The 15,192-nt window shown below is 43.7% G+C and overlaps 1 protein-coding gene across 2 annotated transcripts in view; it reads right to left on the bottom strand.

Moving 5' to 3' along the window:
• Positions 1-15,192, bottom strand: part of LOC121551923 (double C2-like domain-containing protein alpha) — a 77,499-nt gene that overhangs the window by 49,930 nt on the left and 12,377 nt on the right. Inside the window, exons 2-5 of one of the 2 annotated variants that reach the window (XM_041864603.2) lie at positions 5,108-5,439; positions 4,327-4,406; positions 3,533-3,607; positions 3,098-3,207 (exon numbers count right to left, since the gene is read on the bottom strand). In XM_041864603.2, the coding sequence (XP_041720537.2) occupies positions 3,098-3,207; positions 3,533-3,607; positions 4,327-4,406; positions 5,108-5,435 (593 nt within the window). In that variant the 5' untranslated portion in view covers positions 5,436-5,439. Of the gene's footprint in view, positions 1-3,097; positions 3,208-3,532; positions 3,608-4,326; positions 4,407-5,107; positions 5,440-15,192 lie in introns of those variants that run through there. The other variant, XM_045223302.1, reaches the window with a different exon arrangement.

The raw sequence follows: 15,192 nt of genomic DNA on the forward strand, positions 1-15,192 counted from the left end.
ATGAGAATGAAATTGGAAACTCTTTGAGGTGGGCCTGTACAAAGGGCAATGTGTTGCTCAGGTTCAAACCAGTGCTCACTCTATTTGCGATACCTGAAAATATGCACACACACACACATATATATGTGCTTGTATACACAAGCAGGTGAACACAAACACATACGTACACACACACAGAGCCCGAGAGATAAACCACAAAATTACTTTCTCACTCTCACTTTCACACCAGAAAAAAAGGCCCAACCCCAGCAAAGTTTTATAGGTCGGCCCGGAATCAGGTGTGACCCGGGGATACGGCTAATTTGCAGTGTGTTGTGGGCACACACAGGTAATTTACTGTGGATAATCACGGGATGAACCGGAGTGCAGCAGTGTTCCGCTCGTCTCCTCAGGAGAAGCCTCCGAGTGGCTCTGAGAGTGCCATAACGAAATTCAAGAGGATTTTACCACGGGCGGTGGGTGGAATTATTCTGGCTATATATACGACACACTGTCATGCATCCTAAATGGCACCCTACTTCCTTCAGTGCACTACCTTTGACCAGATCCCTATGGGCCCTGGTCAAAAGTAGTGTACTATAAAGGGGAATAAGGTGCCATTTGGGATGCAACCACTGTCAAAGCTGTTGACAGGAAGAGACGTATTTTCAGAGAAACAACACTTGCCTACTAGATAAGGCAAGCGCACACACACACACACACACACACACACACACACACACTGCCTTCACTACATAATTTTGATAATTTAAAAGTGAAATATGTATGGTCACGGAGCTTAATGTCAATGTGTTTATGTTGTGTTTCTTTGTTTATATATTCGTGTTTTAACCACCAACACTTTCCTATCATTGCCAAAGGTGTTCCTCTTTTCCTTTTATTGAGCTATATCTATATATACACTGCCGATTATACAGGTTTTCCTACTTACAAAGCATGTAGAGGTCTGTGATTTTTAAGTAATTAATTTGCATTTTATTGCATGACATAAGTATTGGATCACCTACCAACCATTAAGAATTCCGGCTCTCACAGACCTGTTAGTTTTTCTTTAAGAAGCCCTCCTGTTCTCCACTCATTACCTGTATTAGCTGCACCTGTTTGAACTCGTTACCTGTATAAAAGACACCTGTCCACACACTCAATCAAACAGACTCCAACCTCTCCACAACCTCTCCACAATGGCCAAGACCAGAGAGCTGTGTAAGGACATCAGGGATACAATTGTAGACCTGCACAAGGCTGGGATGGGCTACAGGACAATAGGCAAGCAGCTTGGTGAGAAGGCAACAACTGTTGGCGCAATTATTAGAAAATGGAAGAAGTTCAAGATGACGGTCAATCACCCTCGGTCTGGGGCTCCATGCAAGATCTCACCTCGTGGGGCATCAATGATCATGAGGAAGGTGAGGGATCAGCCCAGAACTACATGGCAGGACCTGGTCAATGACCTGAAGAGAGCTGGGACCACAGTCTCAAAGAAAACCATTAGTAACACACTACGCCATCATGGATTAAAATCCTGCAGCACACGCAAGGTCCCCCTGCTCAAGCCAGCGCATGTCCAGGCCCGTCTGAAGTTTGCCAATGACCATCTGGATGATCCAGAGGAGGAAGGGGAGAAGGTCATGTGGTCTGATGAGACAAAAATAGAGCTTTTTGGTTTAAACTCCACTCGCCGTGTTTGGAGGAAGAAGAAGGATGAGTGCAACCCCAAGAACACCATCCCAACCGTGAAGCATGGAGGTGGAAACATCATTCTTTGGGGATGCTTTTCTGCAAAGGGGACAGGACGACTGCACCGTATTGAGGGGAGGATGGATGGGGCCATGTATCACGAGATCTTGGCCAACAACCTCCTTCCCTCGGTAAGAACGTTGAAGATGGGTCGTGGCTGGGTCTTCCAGCATGACAACGACTCAAAAAACACAGCCAGGGCAACTAAGGAGTGGCTCCGTAAGAAGCATCTCAAGGTCCTGGAGTGGCCTGGCCAGTCTCCAGACCTGAACCCAATAGAAAATCTTTGGAGGGAGCTGAAAGTCCGTATTGCCCAGCGACAGCCCCGAAACCTGAAGGATCTGGAGAAGGTCTGTATGGAGGAGTGGGCCAAAATCCCTGCTGCAGTGTGTGCAAACCTGGTCAAGACCTACAGGAAACGTATGATCTCTGTAATTGCAAACAAAGGTTTCTGTACCAAATATTAAGTTCTGCTTTTCTGTATCAAATACTTATGTCATGCAATAAAATGCAAATGAATTACTTAAAAATCATACAATGTGATTTTCTGGATTTTTGTTTTAGATTCTGTCTCTCACAGTTGAAGTGTACCTATGATAAAAATTACAGACCTCTACATGCTTTGTAAGTAGGAAAACCTGCAAAATCGGCAGTGTATCAAATACTTGTTCTCCCCACTGTATATATATATATATATTATGTAGGGTGAATTCGGAAAGAGAGGGACATCATATAAACTGGGACAGCTTAATCCTGACGTATTTATTTATTGGTCTGACAAGAGAAAATCAAAGTTATTGTTACTAAACTCATTTCATTGGTGTGACATCATGGAGAGGGGGGCAGCCACCGAGAGCGAGATCACACAGACATCTGGAAAAACAGGGGCTTTCATGCAAGGCACAGTGTTATATTCCTCGAAACGAGCATAAAAGGCATTTAGCTCATTTGGGAGTTCTGCATCGCTGGGCAACTCATGGCTGTGTTTCACTTTGTAATCCGTTATCGTCTGCAATCCCTGCCACATACGACGAGCGTCGGAGATGGTGTAATAGGATTCCACTTTCCTCCTATATTGTCCTTTTGCATCTTTGATGTCTCGTCGGAGGTCGTAGCGCACTTTCTTGTATGCGTCAATGTCCGTTTCCCATTCCTTGTGAGCGGTAACTCTAGCCTCTCGATGACATTGTTTATGCACTTATTGACGAAGCCCTTGACTGTTGTGGTAAACTCCTTAATGCTATCAGATGAATCTCAGAACATATCTCAGTCTGTACATACAACTGAAATGTATGCATGCATGCACACACACACACACACACGCACACACACGCACACACACACACACACACACACACACCTGAGTGTCTTTCTATGCATGTCCTCCTCTGTGATCCCAACATAGGTAAGCGTTTCATTCCACACCGGATTCAGAGTATTCCGCACTATCTTTGTCTTCAACTTGTTAGCCTGAAAAAGAAAGACAGTGAATAGAGAGAGAGATGCAGGGTTAAGAGAGAGGGAGGGAGGGAGGGAGTATAATAAATAAAGGAAAGAGAAAAAGAGAGGAAAGGAAACAGTATTCTGTCAACAAAAGACATCAATAGAGTTCAGAGACATTGATGGAATTCACTGTTTGGTCCTCTACAGTCACACACAAACAAAGACGTTGTGCTAGCCACAGATCTAAATCAGATTACCCTACACTCAATTCCATTCTAACACATTAGAGGGGAAGACAACCTAACTGAACCTGTATCAGTATTAGATCCCATAATTACTGTACAGGACTCACCTTGCAGGCCCCGGGAAGAAGGTGCAGTTTGACATAGGGGTCTGCTAAGCCGTTAAAATCCATAGGCTTCAGACCCTGAACAGAGGAAAGGCAGACAAGAAAACAGAGAACGAGAGAAAGAAAGAAAGAAAAAGAGAGGCTTAACAAAGTGGCAAACATGAAGGCTGCTTCTAAAATGGCAGCCTATTCCCTATTTGGTGCACTACTTCTGACCAGAGCCTTATGGGCCCTGGTCAAAAGAAGTGCACTATATAGTTTCACCCTAGCAATGCCCCTGTCTTTGTTTTCAACATTATATTCTGAAAACAGAAACTCATTAACGTAAAAGGGATCATTCAATTCCACATCAAAGTTAGTCAGAAGTCAAGCTGAGTCTAATTAGTTGGAATTAGATGGTGCTTATCTTTCCCTTTCATTTGGGATGATTGAGGCCTGCATATTTTAGGGTGAACTATCCCATTAATGCTCCCCTATGACTGCCTTCATTCATTTACTTTACTAGACCCTCTTTTTCAGGAATGGAATGAAGAAATTCCGCAAATGTATGATGGCAGGGTAAGTGGATGGATGCTGGAGCGGCCCAATCCCAAATCGACCCTGTGCCCTATGCACTTCTGGAGATCTGAGAGGATTTGATTGGTATCAGAGGGCAAGATGGAGCTATTAACATATAGCTTATACCTGTCACATTCTCTCAGATCTCCAAAAGTGCATAGGACGCAGGGTCTAGGGCTCAATTTGGGATTGGGCTGAAGAGCAGATAGGAAGTGAGTGAACAGTATCTGTGAGGTTACCTTAGCCCTGAGGATAGTACAGTGTAGCTTACTGGAGGCTCGCTCGTACCGCAAGTCAAACTCCAGTGTTCCCAAAGAAGCTGTATAGGAGACAATCATTGGCATGGTTAAAAACCAGAAGCATGGTTAGAAACCAGTAGCATGTGTCAGAAACAAACACCATCACATCACCCCTACATCTCCTGCACTTGTGAAAACCCCCATATCAATGACCGAATGGGTGAGGGAGTCACATAAATAACACAACTCGGCAGCAAAAGTTTGGAACCTTTATCAATGAACCAGTGACTCCGTCAATCAATCAATCAATCAATCAATCATTTCCAGCCATGTTTGATGTGACAATGACCATAGGAGTTGGCAAGACAGTACAACCCGATCTTGGACCAGGCTATTGCAACATACCTGTCACAATGGCAGCCACAGAATGGACTCACAGAAGGCTTTGAAACCAACCAATGACAGTAAGGAAAGGACAGCACACTGACTTCCACATTCTGAAATTACACACATGCTAAAGACATTACATATAGATGTCACAACAGAGTACATCAATGAAACACTATGCATTTAAATGGGATGTAAATCACATTAACTCAAACTTGTCAAATGAATAAGAGGAACGCACATCACGTGTCAACCTTGCCAACCATATAAAATCGAGTGGGTGGGATAGATAGACACCAACATTAATTCATGCACACACATATACACTTTTAAGTGCACACACACGCGACCCACACACAAACACACTCATCAACACGCCAACATCTGGACTCACTGCAGTCGTCACTGTCAGAACTGTTGATCTCCACAGACGTGTCCATACTGCTCTGTAACGACAAAGACCCGCCCCCTCCCATCATCCCCGGCAGCAATGGCGTCAAGAGCCCGCCCCCGCCGCCACCCCCCATCCCGCAGGCCGCGCCCCCAGGACTGAGGACCAATGGGGAGCCAGTGGGGTTGGGGGAGAGGGGCTCAGAGGTGGGGGACAGGCGGGGGAAGTAGGCGGAGATTGTTCTGATAGGTCGGATGGGGCCGGGGCAGACGTCAATGGCCATGTGTTCCTGGATGGTGATGCTGAGTTTCTTTCCTTTACGCACCGTCATAGAGCTGAAAGAGAGAGGGAGGGGGGAGAGGGGGATGATGGGGGAGGGAAGGGGAGGGAGGGAGGAGGGAAGGGGAGGGAGGGGGTGAGAGAGGTGATGAAAGAGAAGAGTGGGGAGAATGGGAAGGGGGTGAGAGAGTGGGGGGTGGGTAGTACAGGAGGAGAGAGGGAGAATGAGAGAGAGAAGTGAGGAGAGAGAGAGGGAACAAGAGAGGAGTGTGGGAAGAGAGAAAGGGGATGAGAGTGAGAAGAGTGGGAGAGAGGGAGGGATCAGAGTGGGGGGAGAGAGAAGAGTGTATTTCATTAAAGACAATTAGACTGTGTGTGTTAAATATGCTTAACATGGTTTCAAGGTCCAAGCAACACAATTACTGGAAATAATTGGCCTTTGCTGTGATGGGCTAGAGACTGACACATTTTAGTTAGCACAGCTACACACACACACACACACAGAGAGAGACACACAGAGACAGGCACAGACACAAACACACACGGCTGTCAACACACATCAGGCGTCCAGCATCAGTCTGTCAAGTATCAGAGCGGTCGGCATGGCAGGAGAGTGACAGGAGACAGGAGACGTGTCATAGTGACAGGTAGAGAGAGAGAGACAGAGACATGGGAGCACTGCAAATAAAGACATCACTACACTACAACCACTAATGATGACAACGATGACATTACCACACTAATTATATCCTCACCACACCACAGCCACTAATTATGACATCACCACACTAAAAATGACATCCCCACACTAATGATGTCATCACATTTTTACATTTACATTTTAGTCATTTAGCAGACGCTCTTATCCAGAGCGACTTACAGTTAGTGAGTGCATACATTTTCCTACTGGCCCCCCGTGTGAATCAAACCCACAACCCTGGCATTGCAAGCGCCATGCTCTACCAACTGAGCTACACGGGACTATCACCACATCAATGATGACATCACCACACTACACCACACTCATCACACTAATCATGACATCACTACATTAAAGCACTGCTAATAATGGCTTTACCACACTAATGATGACAGCACCACACTAATGATGACATCCCACACTAATGATGACTGTAGTGGTTAAGGTTCCTAGATTCTAAAAGCCTTCTATAGACACCAAAATACAGGTTGGTTCCATATGTGTTTCCATCAATGAGATGAGAGGTTGCTGATAAATGTCTGTTTTTTTGTCACACATATTCAAAGTTGATAAGTGGTCAAATAAAGCATTGTAATCCAGATAGGGTTTGACAGGTTCCATGTGATATTAATGGTAAAAAGGTAAAATCCCAAAGTACAATCCCAAAGTGCAGCAGGCAAATTAAATCAAAATAAAACGGTAGAAAACTGTAACTCTGCACGGCGTCTTCCTATATCAGGTACAATAACCTGGCTTAATTAGAGTTAAACTAACTATCCATGTTACACATAAGCCTTTATGCTACTCCTCCTAGCAAACCCACATGCGTCCACTTGGTTTCACATTAGCAACTATAAAAGGCTTTCCATATACAGTATAAAGCTACGTTTCCTAACAACAATAAGTACATTTCATAGAGTTTCTATCCTATAATAAGTATTTTGGAAATAAACCAAAATAAGTTCTGTACATTTTCTTTCAACACACAAAATGGCTCTGACAATGACGTCACCATATACAGTTGAAGTCGGAAGTTTACATACACTTAGGTTGGAGTCATTAAAACTCGTTTTTCAACCACTCCACAAATTTCTTGTTAACAAACTATAGATTTGGCAAGTCGGTTAGGACATCTACTTTGAGCATGACACAAGTAATTTTTCCAACAATTGTTAACAGACAGATTATTTCACTTATAATTCACTGTATCACAATTCCAGTGAGTCAGAAGTTTACATACATTAAGTTGACTGTGCCTTTAAACAGCTTGGAAAATTCCAGAAAATGATGTCATGGCTTTAGAAGCTTCTGATAGGCTAACTGAGATAATTTGAGTCAATTGGAGGTGTACCTGTGGATGTATTTCAAGGCCTACCTTCAAACTCAGTGCCTCTTTGCTTGACATCATGGGAAAATCAAAAGAAATCAGCCAAGACTTCAGAAAAAACATTGTAGACCTCCACAAGTCCTGTTCATCCTTGGGAGCAATTTCCAAATGCCTGAAGGTACCATGTTCATCTTTACAAACAATAGTACGCAAGTATAAACACCATGGTACCACGCAGCCGTCATACCGCTCAGGAAGGAGACGCGTTCTGTCTCCTAGAGATGAACGTACTTTGGTGCGAAATGTGCAAATCAATCCCAGAACAACAGCAAAGGACCTTGTGAAGATGCTGGAGGAAACAGGTACAAAAGTATCTATATCCACAGTAAAACAAGTCCTATATCGACATAACCTGAAAGGCCGCTCAGCAAGGAAGAAGCAACTGCTCCAAAACCACCATAAAATAGCCAGACTACAGTTTGCAACTGCACATGGGGACAAAGATCGTACTTTTTGGAGAAATGTCCTCTGGTCTGATGAAACAAAAATAGAACTGTTTGGCCATAATGACCATCGTTATGTTTGGAGGAAAAATGGGACAGCTTGCAAGCTGAAGAACACCATCCCAACCGTGAAGCACGGGGGTGGCAGCATCATGCTGTGGGGGTGCATTGCTGCAGGAGGGACTGGTGCACTTCACAAAATAGATGGCATCATGAGGATGGAAAATTATGTGGATATATTGAAGTAACATCTCAAGACATCCGTCAGAAAGTTAAAGCTTGGTTGCAAATGGGTCTTCCAAATGGACAATGACCCCAAGCATACTTCCAAAGTTGTGGCAAAATGGCTTAAGGACAACAAAGTCAAGGTATTGGAGTGGCCATCACAAAGCCCTGACCTCAATCCTATAGAAAATGTGTGGGCAGAAGTGAAAAAGCATGTGCGAGCAAGGAGGCCTACAAACCTGACTCAGTTACACCAGCTCTGTCAGGAGGAATGGGCCAAAATTCACCCAATTTATTGTGGGAAGCTTGTGGAAGGCTACCCGAAACGTTTGACCCAAGTTAAACAATGTAAAGACAATGCTACCAAATACTAATTGAGTGTATGTAAACTTCTGACCCACTGGGAATGTGATGAAAGAAATAAAAGCTGAAATAAATAATTCTCTCTACTATTATTCTGACATTTCACATTCTTAAAATAAAGTGATGATCCTAACTGACCTAAAACAGGGTATTTTTACTGGGATTAAATGTCAGGAATTGTGAAAAACTGAGTTTAAATGTATTTGGCTAAGGTGTATGTAAACTTCCGACTTCGACTGTAGAACCTCTAATTTCATTAGCTAACCTAATTTCATTAGCTAATATAGGAAACTGTACACAGCACAGTAGCATTTACGTAAAACAATTTAAATGGGGGGGGTGGGGGAGGGAGGGGGGGGTAGAAGGATTACTTTTAACTATTCCAGGTATTCCTTAAAGAGGTAGGGTTTCAAGTGTCTCCGGAAGGTGGTCAGTGACTCCGCTGTCCTGGCGTCGTGGGGGAGCTTGTTCCACCATTGGGGTGCCAGAGCAGCGAATAGCTTTGACTGGGCTGAGCGGGAACTGTGCTTCCGTAGAGGTAGGGGGGCTAGCAGGCCAGAGGTGGATGAACGTAGTGCCCTCGTTTGGGTGTAGGGTCTGATCAGAGCCTGAAGGTAAGGAGGTGCCGTTCCCCTCACAGCTCCGTAAACAAGCACCATGGTCTTGTAATAGATGCGAGCCTCAACTGGAAGCCAGTGGAGTGTGCGGAGGAGCGGGGTGACATGAGAGAACCTGGGAAGGTTGAACACCAGATGGGCTGCAGCGTTCTGGATAAGTTGTAGGGGTTTAATGGCACAGGCAGGGAGCCCAGCCAACAGCGAGTTGCAGTAATCCAGACGGGAGATGACAAGTGCCTGGATTAGGACCTGTGCCGCTTTCTGTGTAAGGAGATCTTTGCAATATCTACTGTATGTTGTCGTCAAAGTCTAACCATCCTGGCCAACAACAATACACTGTGTTTACTGTGACTGCAACACATGTTTTACACATGTATACAGACTTGACTCGTCGCAGGCATTCTTCTATACAGAAATCCACAGGTAGAGAACTAGCATTCCAAACACGTAGTCTAATTATGTGACATAAAAATCCAGATTATACCTTACTCCCCCAAGCAATATTTAGTTCTACAATCTCCATCATCTCCCAACAACAACTGCTCCCTGGGCGCCGATGACGTGGTTCTGTGAATCTCATTCGACTTAGTTTGATTGTGGACAAATATGATTGTCTTTATCGTTCATATTTTGACATTGTCTGTGGGCTGTGCTCTCACACTGATACGTATATGAGTGATGGTTAAATGACAGCGGGTGTCGAATGAATGAATGTGTGTGTCTGCATGTGTGTGCATGTAGGGGTCTGAAGAAGAGGATTACATTGGAAGCCGTTATAAGTAGCCTGCTGAGCCAGAACAGAGTGCAGTGAAATTATATGAGAAACCATTCAAAACTAGCAGAAACCATCCACCTATAATTGAGATCTTATTACAAAGACAAATTGATAGGCAGAGTATCTTATCACAGACAGTAATACTACTATAATAATGGTAGCTGTGGGAAATAAGGAGACCAATTTGATTTCACTGCAGTAAGAATAAATCACCATCCTTTTATTGAGGTGGCTGATCATGGAAGTAGCACTAATTAGTACAGTCCACTCCTGATAGGCCTCTCTTTCAAAGATTTTAGAGAAAGCAGTTGCTCAGCAGCTTACTTCTTTCCCAGATTCGAAATAGCACATTAGAAACCCTCCAATCTGGATTTAGAACATGTCGTAGCAATGAAACTACTGCTGTCCTCTGACCGTGTCTCTGGTCTCATTCTTTAAAAATCTCTGCAGGGATTACACCGTGCTCATTAAGAGACTGGAAGACTTGGTTGGCCTCCGAGGACAAGTTTTTAACTTCTTTAAATCTTATTTTATTGATTGTTATGAATTTGTGCAACTGGGTGACAAATCATCTGAACGTTCCAAAGTTGAATTTGGCGTTCCACAAGTCTCTATTGTTTTCCTTATGCATGTTACCACTTGGAAATGTTATACGCAGACATGCCATGCACTTTCCCTGTTATGCAGATGATACTCAAGTGAAGTTTATTTGCGAAACGCCATATCCACAAATGTGTGTTTTGTGTTTTGTTTATCAGAAATTATTGCTTATGGGTACCTTAATGTGTGTGTAAAATATTACTATTGTCAGATATTTTCATAGATTTTAAATGTGTATGATTTTAATTTTTTTGCCAAATGCTATATATCCATTGTTTAGCTGGAATGGAATGTTTGTATCATGCATATTTGACTGTGATATGTGGAGGTCTCACCCATCTATTTTAAGATGAATGCACTTACTGTAAGTCACTCTGGATAAGAGCATCTGCTAAATGACTAAAATGTCAAATGTAAATGTTTTACATACAGATCTTATATTACTGTATTGAATTGTGTTTTTTAAACATGTTTTAAATATTGATGTCAGAAATGTATCATTTGTACATTTCCTTATTAAAAATGTAGTTATTTGTTACATTTGACTGTGTAAAACCTAGCCGTAGTACTTATTTCTCTGTGATTGACAGTATAGCATTTAGCAAAAAAACAAGATTATTTGTCTATCTGAAATGAAACCATCAAATAATAGATTTTAAACAAATACATGTCTGTCTTTGAACAACCCCATTCCGTGATTATATAGTGGAAAAACACACCAATCTCTCTCATAATTTATTTAAACAATAAAAGCTAATTTACCAACATTTCTTAAAATTGATATATAGCGTTTTGGAATGAAGCTCTTCAAATGTACTTATCTTTTAATCCAGACAATACTTTGCTGGCAGCTCGCCTCGCGGCATGCATCAAGGAGGTTAAGCATTGATAGCAACAAAACAGAGATTATGCTTATTGGTAATAAGAGATTTACCAATAAGATTTCTGATTTTGTCAAATATTAAGGTCTGCTTTTCTGATGTATCAAAAACTTATGTCATGCAATAAAATGCAAATTAATTACTTAAAAATCATACAATGAGATTTTCTGGATTTTTGTTTTAGATTCTGTCTCTCACAGTTGAAGTGTACCTATGATAAAAATTTTACAGACCTCTACATGCTTTGTAAGTAGGAAAACCTGCAAAATCAGCAGTGTATCAAATACTTGTTCTCCCCACTGTATGTGTAGAGCCAAGGCCCACAGCTATGGAACTACTTATATAATGTAAGAGGGGCAGACACAGTCAACGTTTTTAAATCACGTTTGAAAACACACCTTTTTAGCATGGCCTTCAAACTATAATTGTACTGTTACTTAGCTTTTCCTTTAAATCATCGATTTCACTATTTTTTTTTACTGTAAAGTGTGTTGCCATATTAAATTGACCAAATAAAGATGTATTTAATTTTATTTGATAAGTGCACCTTGGATAAGTGCACAATCTGTTTAAGTGCACTACAGTTTTCAAGTCTCAACTAAACTACCTTCTTTTTAATAACTACACACTGTCACGACAGTCCAAAACAGCTGCATTTAAGCTACCAAGGCCGGGATTCAATCAAAGGTGTGTGGCCAACAAGCGCATTGCGACATCTGCAGCATTTACCATGAATGTCTGGGAAATTACCTGGTACATTGTCAGTAGTGCAGTGCTCAGCTTTACAATGCGCTGATGAATGAATTCCGGCCCTAGAGTCTGTCTAGAGTCGACTTAAGGAGCTGTTGGATGAGGGAAATCACAGATGAAACCAGGGAATAACTCATCTCAATTGGGATCCGCTGAACAGCGCTACAAACTGCTGCTCTGTAATATCCATATCAATGGGAGAGAATTGCCCATGCAACACTAATGTGCTCAATGCTAGAGAGAGAGAGAGAGAGAGAGAGCGAAAGAGAGAGAAATCGGTGGTAGTTCCCACTTTAACTTGTTGCCTTGAACACAGCTCCCTAGCAACCCAACAAGCACCAGCTGCTACTAATTGCCAATCAGCCTCCATGCCTTTTTGCAACACTTTAACTAGTTGCCTTGAACGTAGCTCCTCAGCAAGCATCAGCTGTAACTAATCAGCCTCCACACATGTCCTCACTCTCCTTAATCACCACTGCCACCCTACTTTAACCTGACCAAACTAACATTCCTCCTCTTGTTCTGCAGTGCATGTCACAGCGTGCTCAGAGTAGCTACTCTGCAATTGAGGGAACTAGTGTGCAAGACGCTATCAGAGTGTGTACCAAGAGAGAGCTGAAGGTTTTCCGCCACTACAGGAGTAGAACAGAGTTTGGGGGTCGTTTTTCTGTGTGTGGCCACTGCTCATGCTCTGAAAATGTCGGCCACCGGGGAAGACACGTTTCCGAGGTGAGCAGGATGATTACGAGATGGAGTTATGTCGGGATGCCACCGGGCCGCGAGCAAAATCGGGAGAAAAGGAATATTGGAACAGGTCAGAAATCCACCTTTTTGTGTTCCTTTCTGAAGAGGTCAAAGAGAATGAGGAAAGCAGAGGTTGGATTTAAATTTGAGGAAGATGGCGATAAAAACATAGAGATGGGGTGTCGAAGAAGATTGGTCTCAAGTGCAAACAGAGTGAGCCGTGCGCCAGACCAAGTTCTAGAGGTGAAATGGAAGTGAATGAGTGTGAGTTAAGTGACCTGGTAGGTGTGGTGAAGAGCTCGGAACCCGAGCCTGGAATCAATGGACATGACAAAGAACAATCTGGTCCAGTAGGAGTGACATTTTGGGAGAAAGTGGATTCTTGCCTTTTGGCAGATCCATTTGTGGTTTCAGGGTGGGTGGGAAAGGACTTGGGTGCAGTTGAATCAGTGAAGGTAACCTGTAGTAGACTTGTGATATTTGTTTGTGTTTCTTCTGACCAAAGGCTCCATGTCACATAACTTGGGTCAAGATCTGTTTCTTGCTTTGCTCTTAGGAACAGGGCACCATTGAAAGGAGTGATTTCTGGGGTAGCGTTAAGTGTGGAGGTGGAGCAATTGAAGTTGAAGATTCCTGGTGTTTGTGACGCCCGCCGTTTGGTGCGACGCAGATCCGATGGTGAGCGCAGTGAAACCGAAGACCCACTGTCAGTCCTTTTGAGTTTTGAGTCAGTCTTTACCCGAACAAGTCATGTTAGGATATATCAGTTATCCTGTTAGAGATTTTGTGCCAAAGCCACTGCGCTGTTTCAGATGCAACGTTTATGGTCATGTCGCAGCAGTGTGTAAGAGATGTGTAAGATTCCAAGATGTGGGAAGTGTGCAGGAGGGCACGGGATAGAGGATTGTGTAGTTTCGGTGGATAAAGTTGTCAACTGTAGGGATGCCTATGTCGCTGGGAATCGCAAGTGTCCGGTGGGAGAGAGGCAGGTTGAGGTGGCTAGAGTCAGAGTAGTGCAGAAGGTGTCGTATGCGCGACGTATGTTGTTGAACGCTAAAAGCTGAACGAGAGACCACAGTTTATTGTTTTTGTAAAGCTGACAGTGTTTTTCTATACTTTTATTTTGGATACTGCGGTTCTGTTTGGCTTAGTTGCTGTGAGCGCTGCTGTCTGTCCCGGGATCCTGCCAGATTCTGCATAGGGGGAGAGACACGGAAGCCCAGCTAGCCTAGCTGGCTCGGCGGACTCAAATGGATGTCGCTATTGAACATTTCCAGCGCTGCAGGAGCTGTGTTTATTTTGCTTTGTTCCGGGACAATGTGGACCGCGCTGACTTTCAATGTAGCAACTGCTTGCGGAGGACTACAGGGGAGAAATGGCTACTCTTAGCAAGCAAGTAGCAAACCTACACAAGCTGCTGGGTAATCCACGCCCGCCTACTTTTTCTTTTTCTTCCACCACAGTAGCCGGACGCCGCTCTGGTCTGGTGGAAGTGTTGCCGCCGTGTCGGCTCTCCACAGCCGACTGGCAGGTGCTCAGCAGGGTTCCATCCCCGACGGGGTCTCCCCCTTCCCTGGAGAAGGGGCTGTTCTCGACCCAACCAACCAGCCATAGAGATACGTCACATGCCGTGGAAATCGAAGAAAGCGTCCTCTGGCAACGGGGGTCTCCTTGGAGATGTTAAGCCCGGACCTGACACAGACCAGAAACAGCTTTGCCGCCCTGGATCCAGAGGTTCCGGCGCCATCTTCCTTAGAATTAGATTTGAATGTCAAGCCCCTATTTGCCACATGTACCGAATACAAGAGCTGTAACCCTTACAGTGAAATGCTTACTTACAAGCCCTTAACCAACAATACAGTTTAAGAAAAATAAGTGATAATATAAATAACAAATAATTAAAGAGCAGCAGTATATCCTGGTATAGAGGTCCTGGATGGCAGGAAGCTTGACCCCAGTGATGTACTGGGCCGTTCGCACTACCCTCTGTAGTGCCTTGCGGTCGGAGGCCGAGCAGTTGCCATACCAGGCAGTGATGCAACCAGTCAGGATGCTCTCGATGGTGCAGCTGTATAACTTTTTGAGGATCTGAGGACCCATGCCAAATCTTTTCAGTCTCCTGAGGGGGAATAGGCTTTGTCGTGCCCTCCACACGACTGTCTTGGTGTGTTTGGACCATGATAGTTTGTTGGTGATGTGGACACCAAGGAACTTGAAGCTCTCAACCTGCTCCACTACAGCCCCGTCATTGAGAATGGGGGCATGCTCAGTCCTATTTTTTTAACCTGTAGTCCACAATAATCTCCTATGTCTTGATCATGTTG

This window comes from Coregonus clupeaformis, chromosome 10, assembly GCF_020615455.1.
Source record: "Coregonus clupeaformis isolate EN_2021a chromosome 10, ASM2061545v1, whole genome shotgun sequence".
NCBI classification, from domain to species: domain Eukaryota; kingdom Metazoa; phylum Chordata; class Actinopteri; order Salmoniformes; family Salmonidae; genus Coregonus; species Coregonus clupeaformis.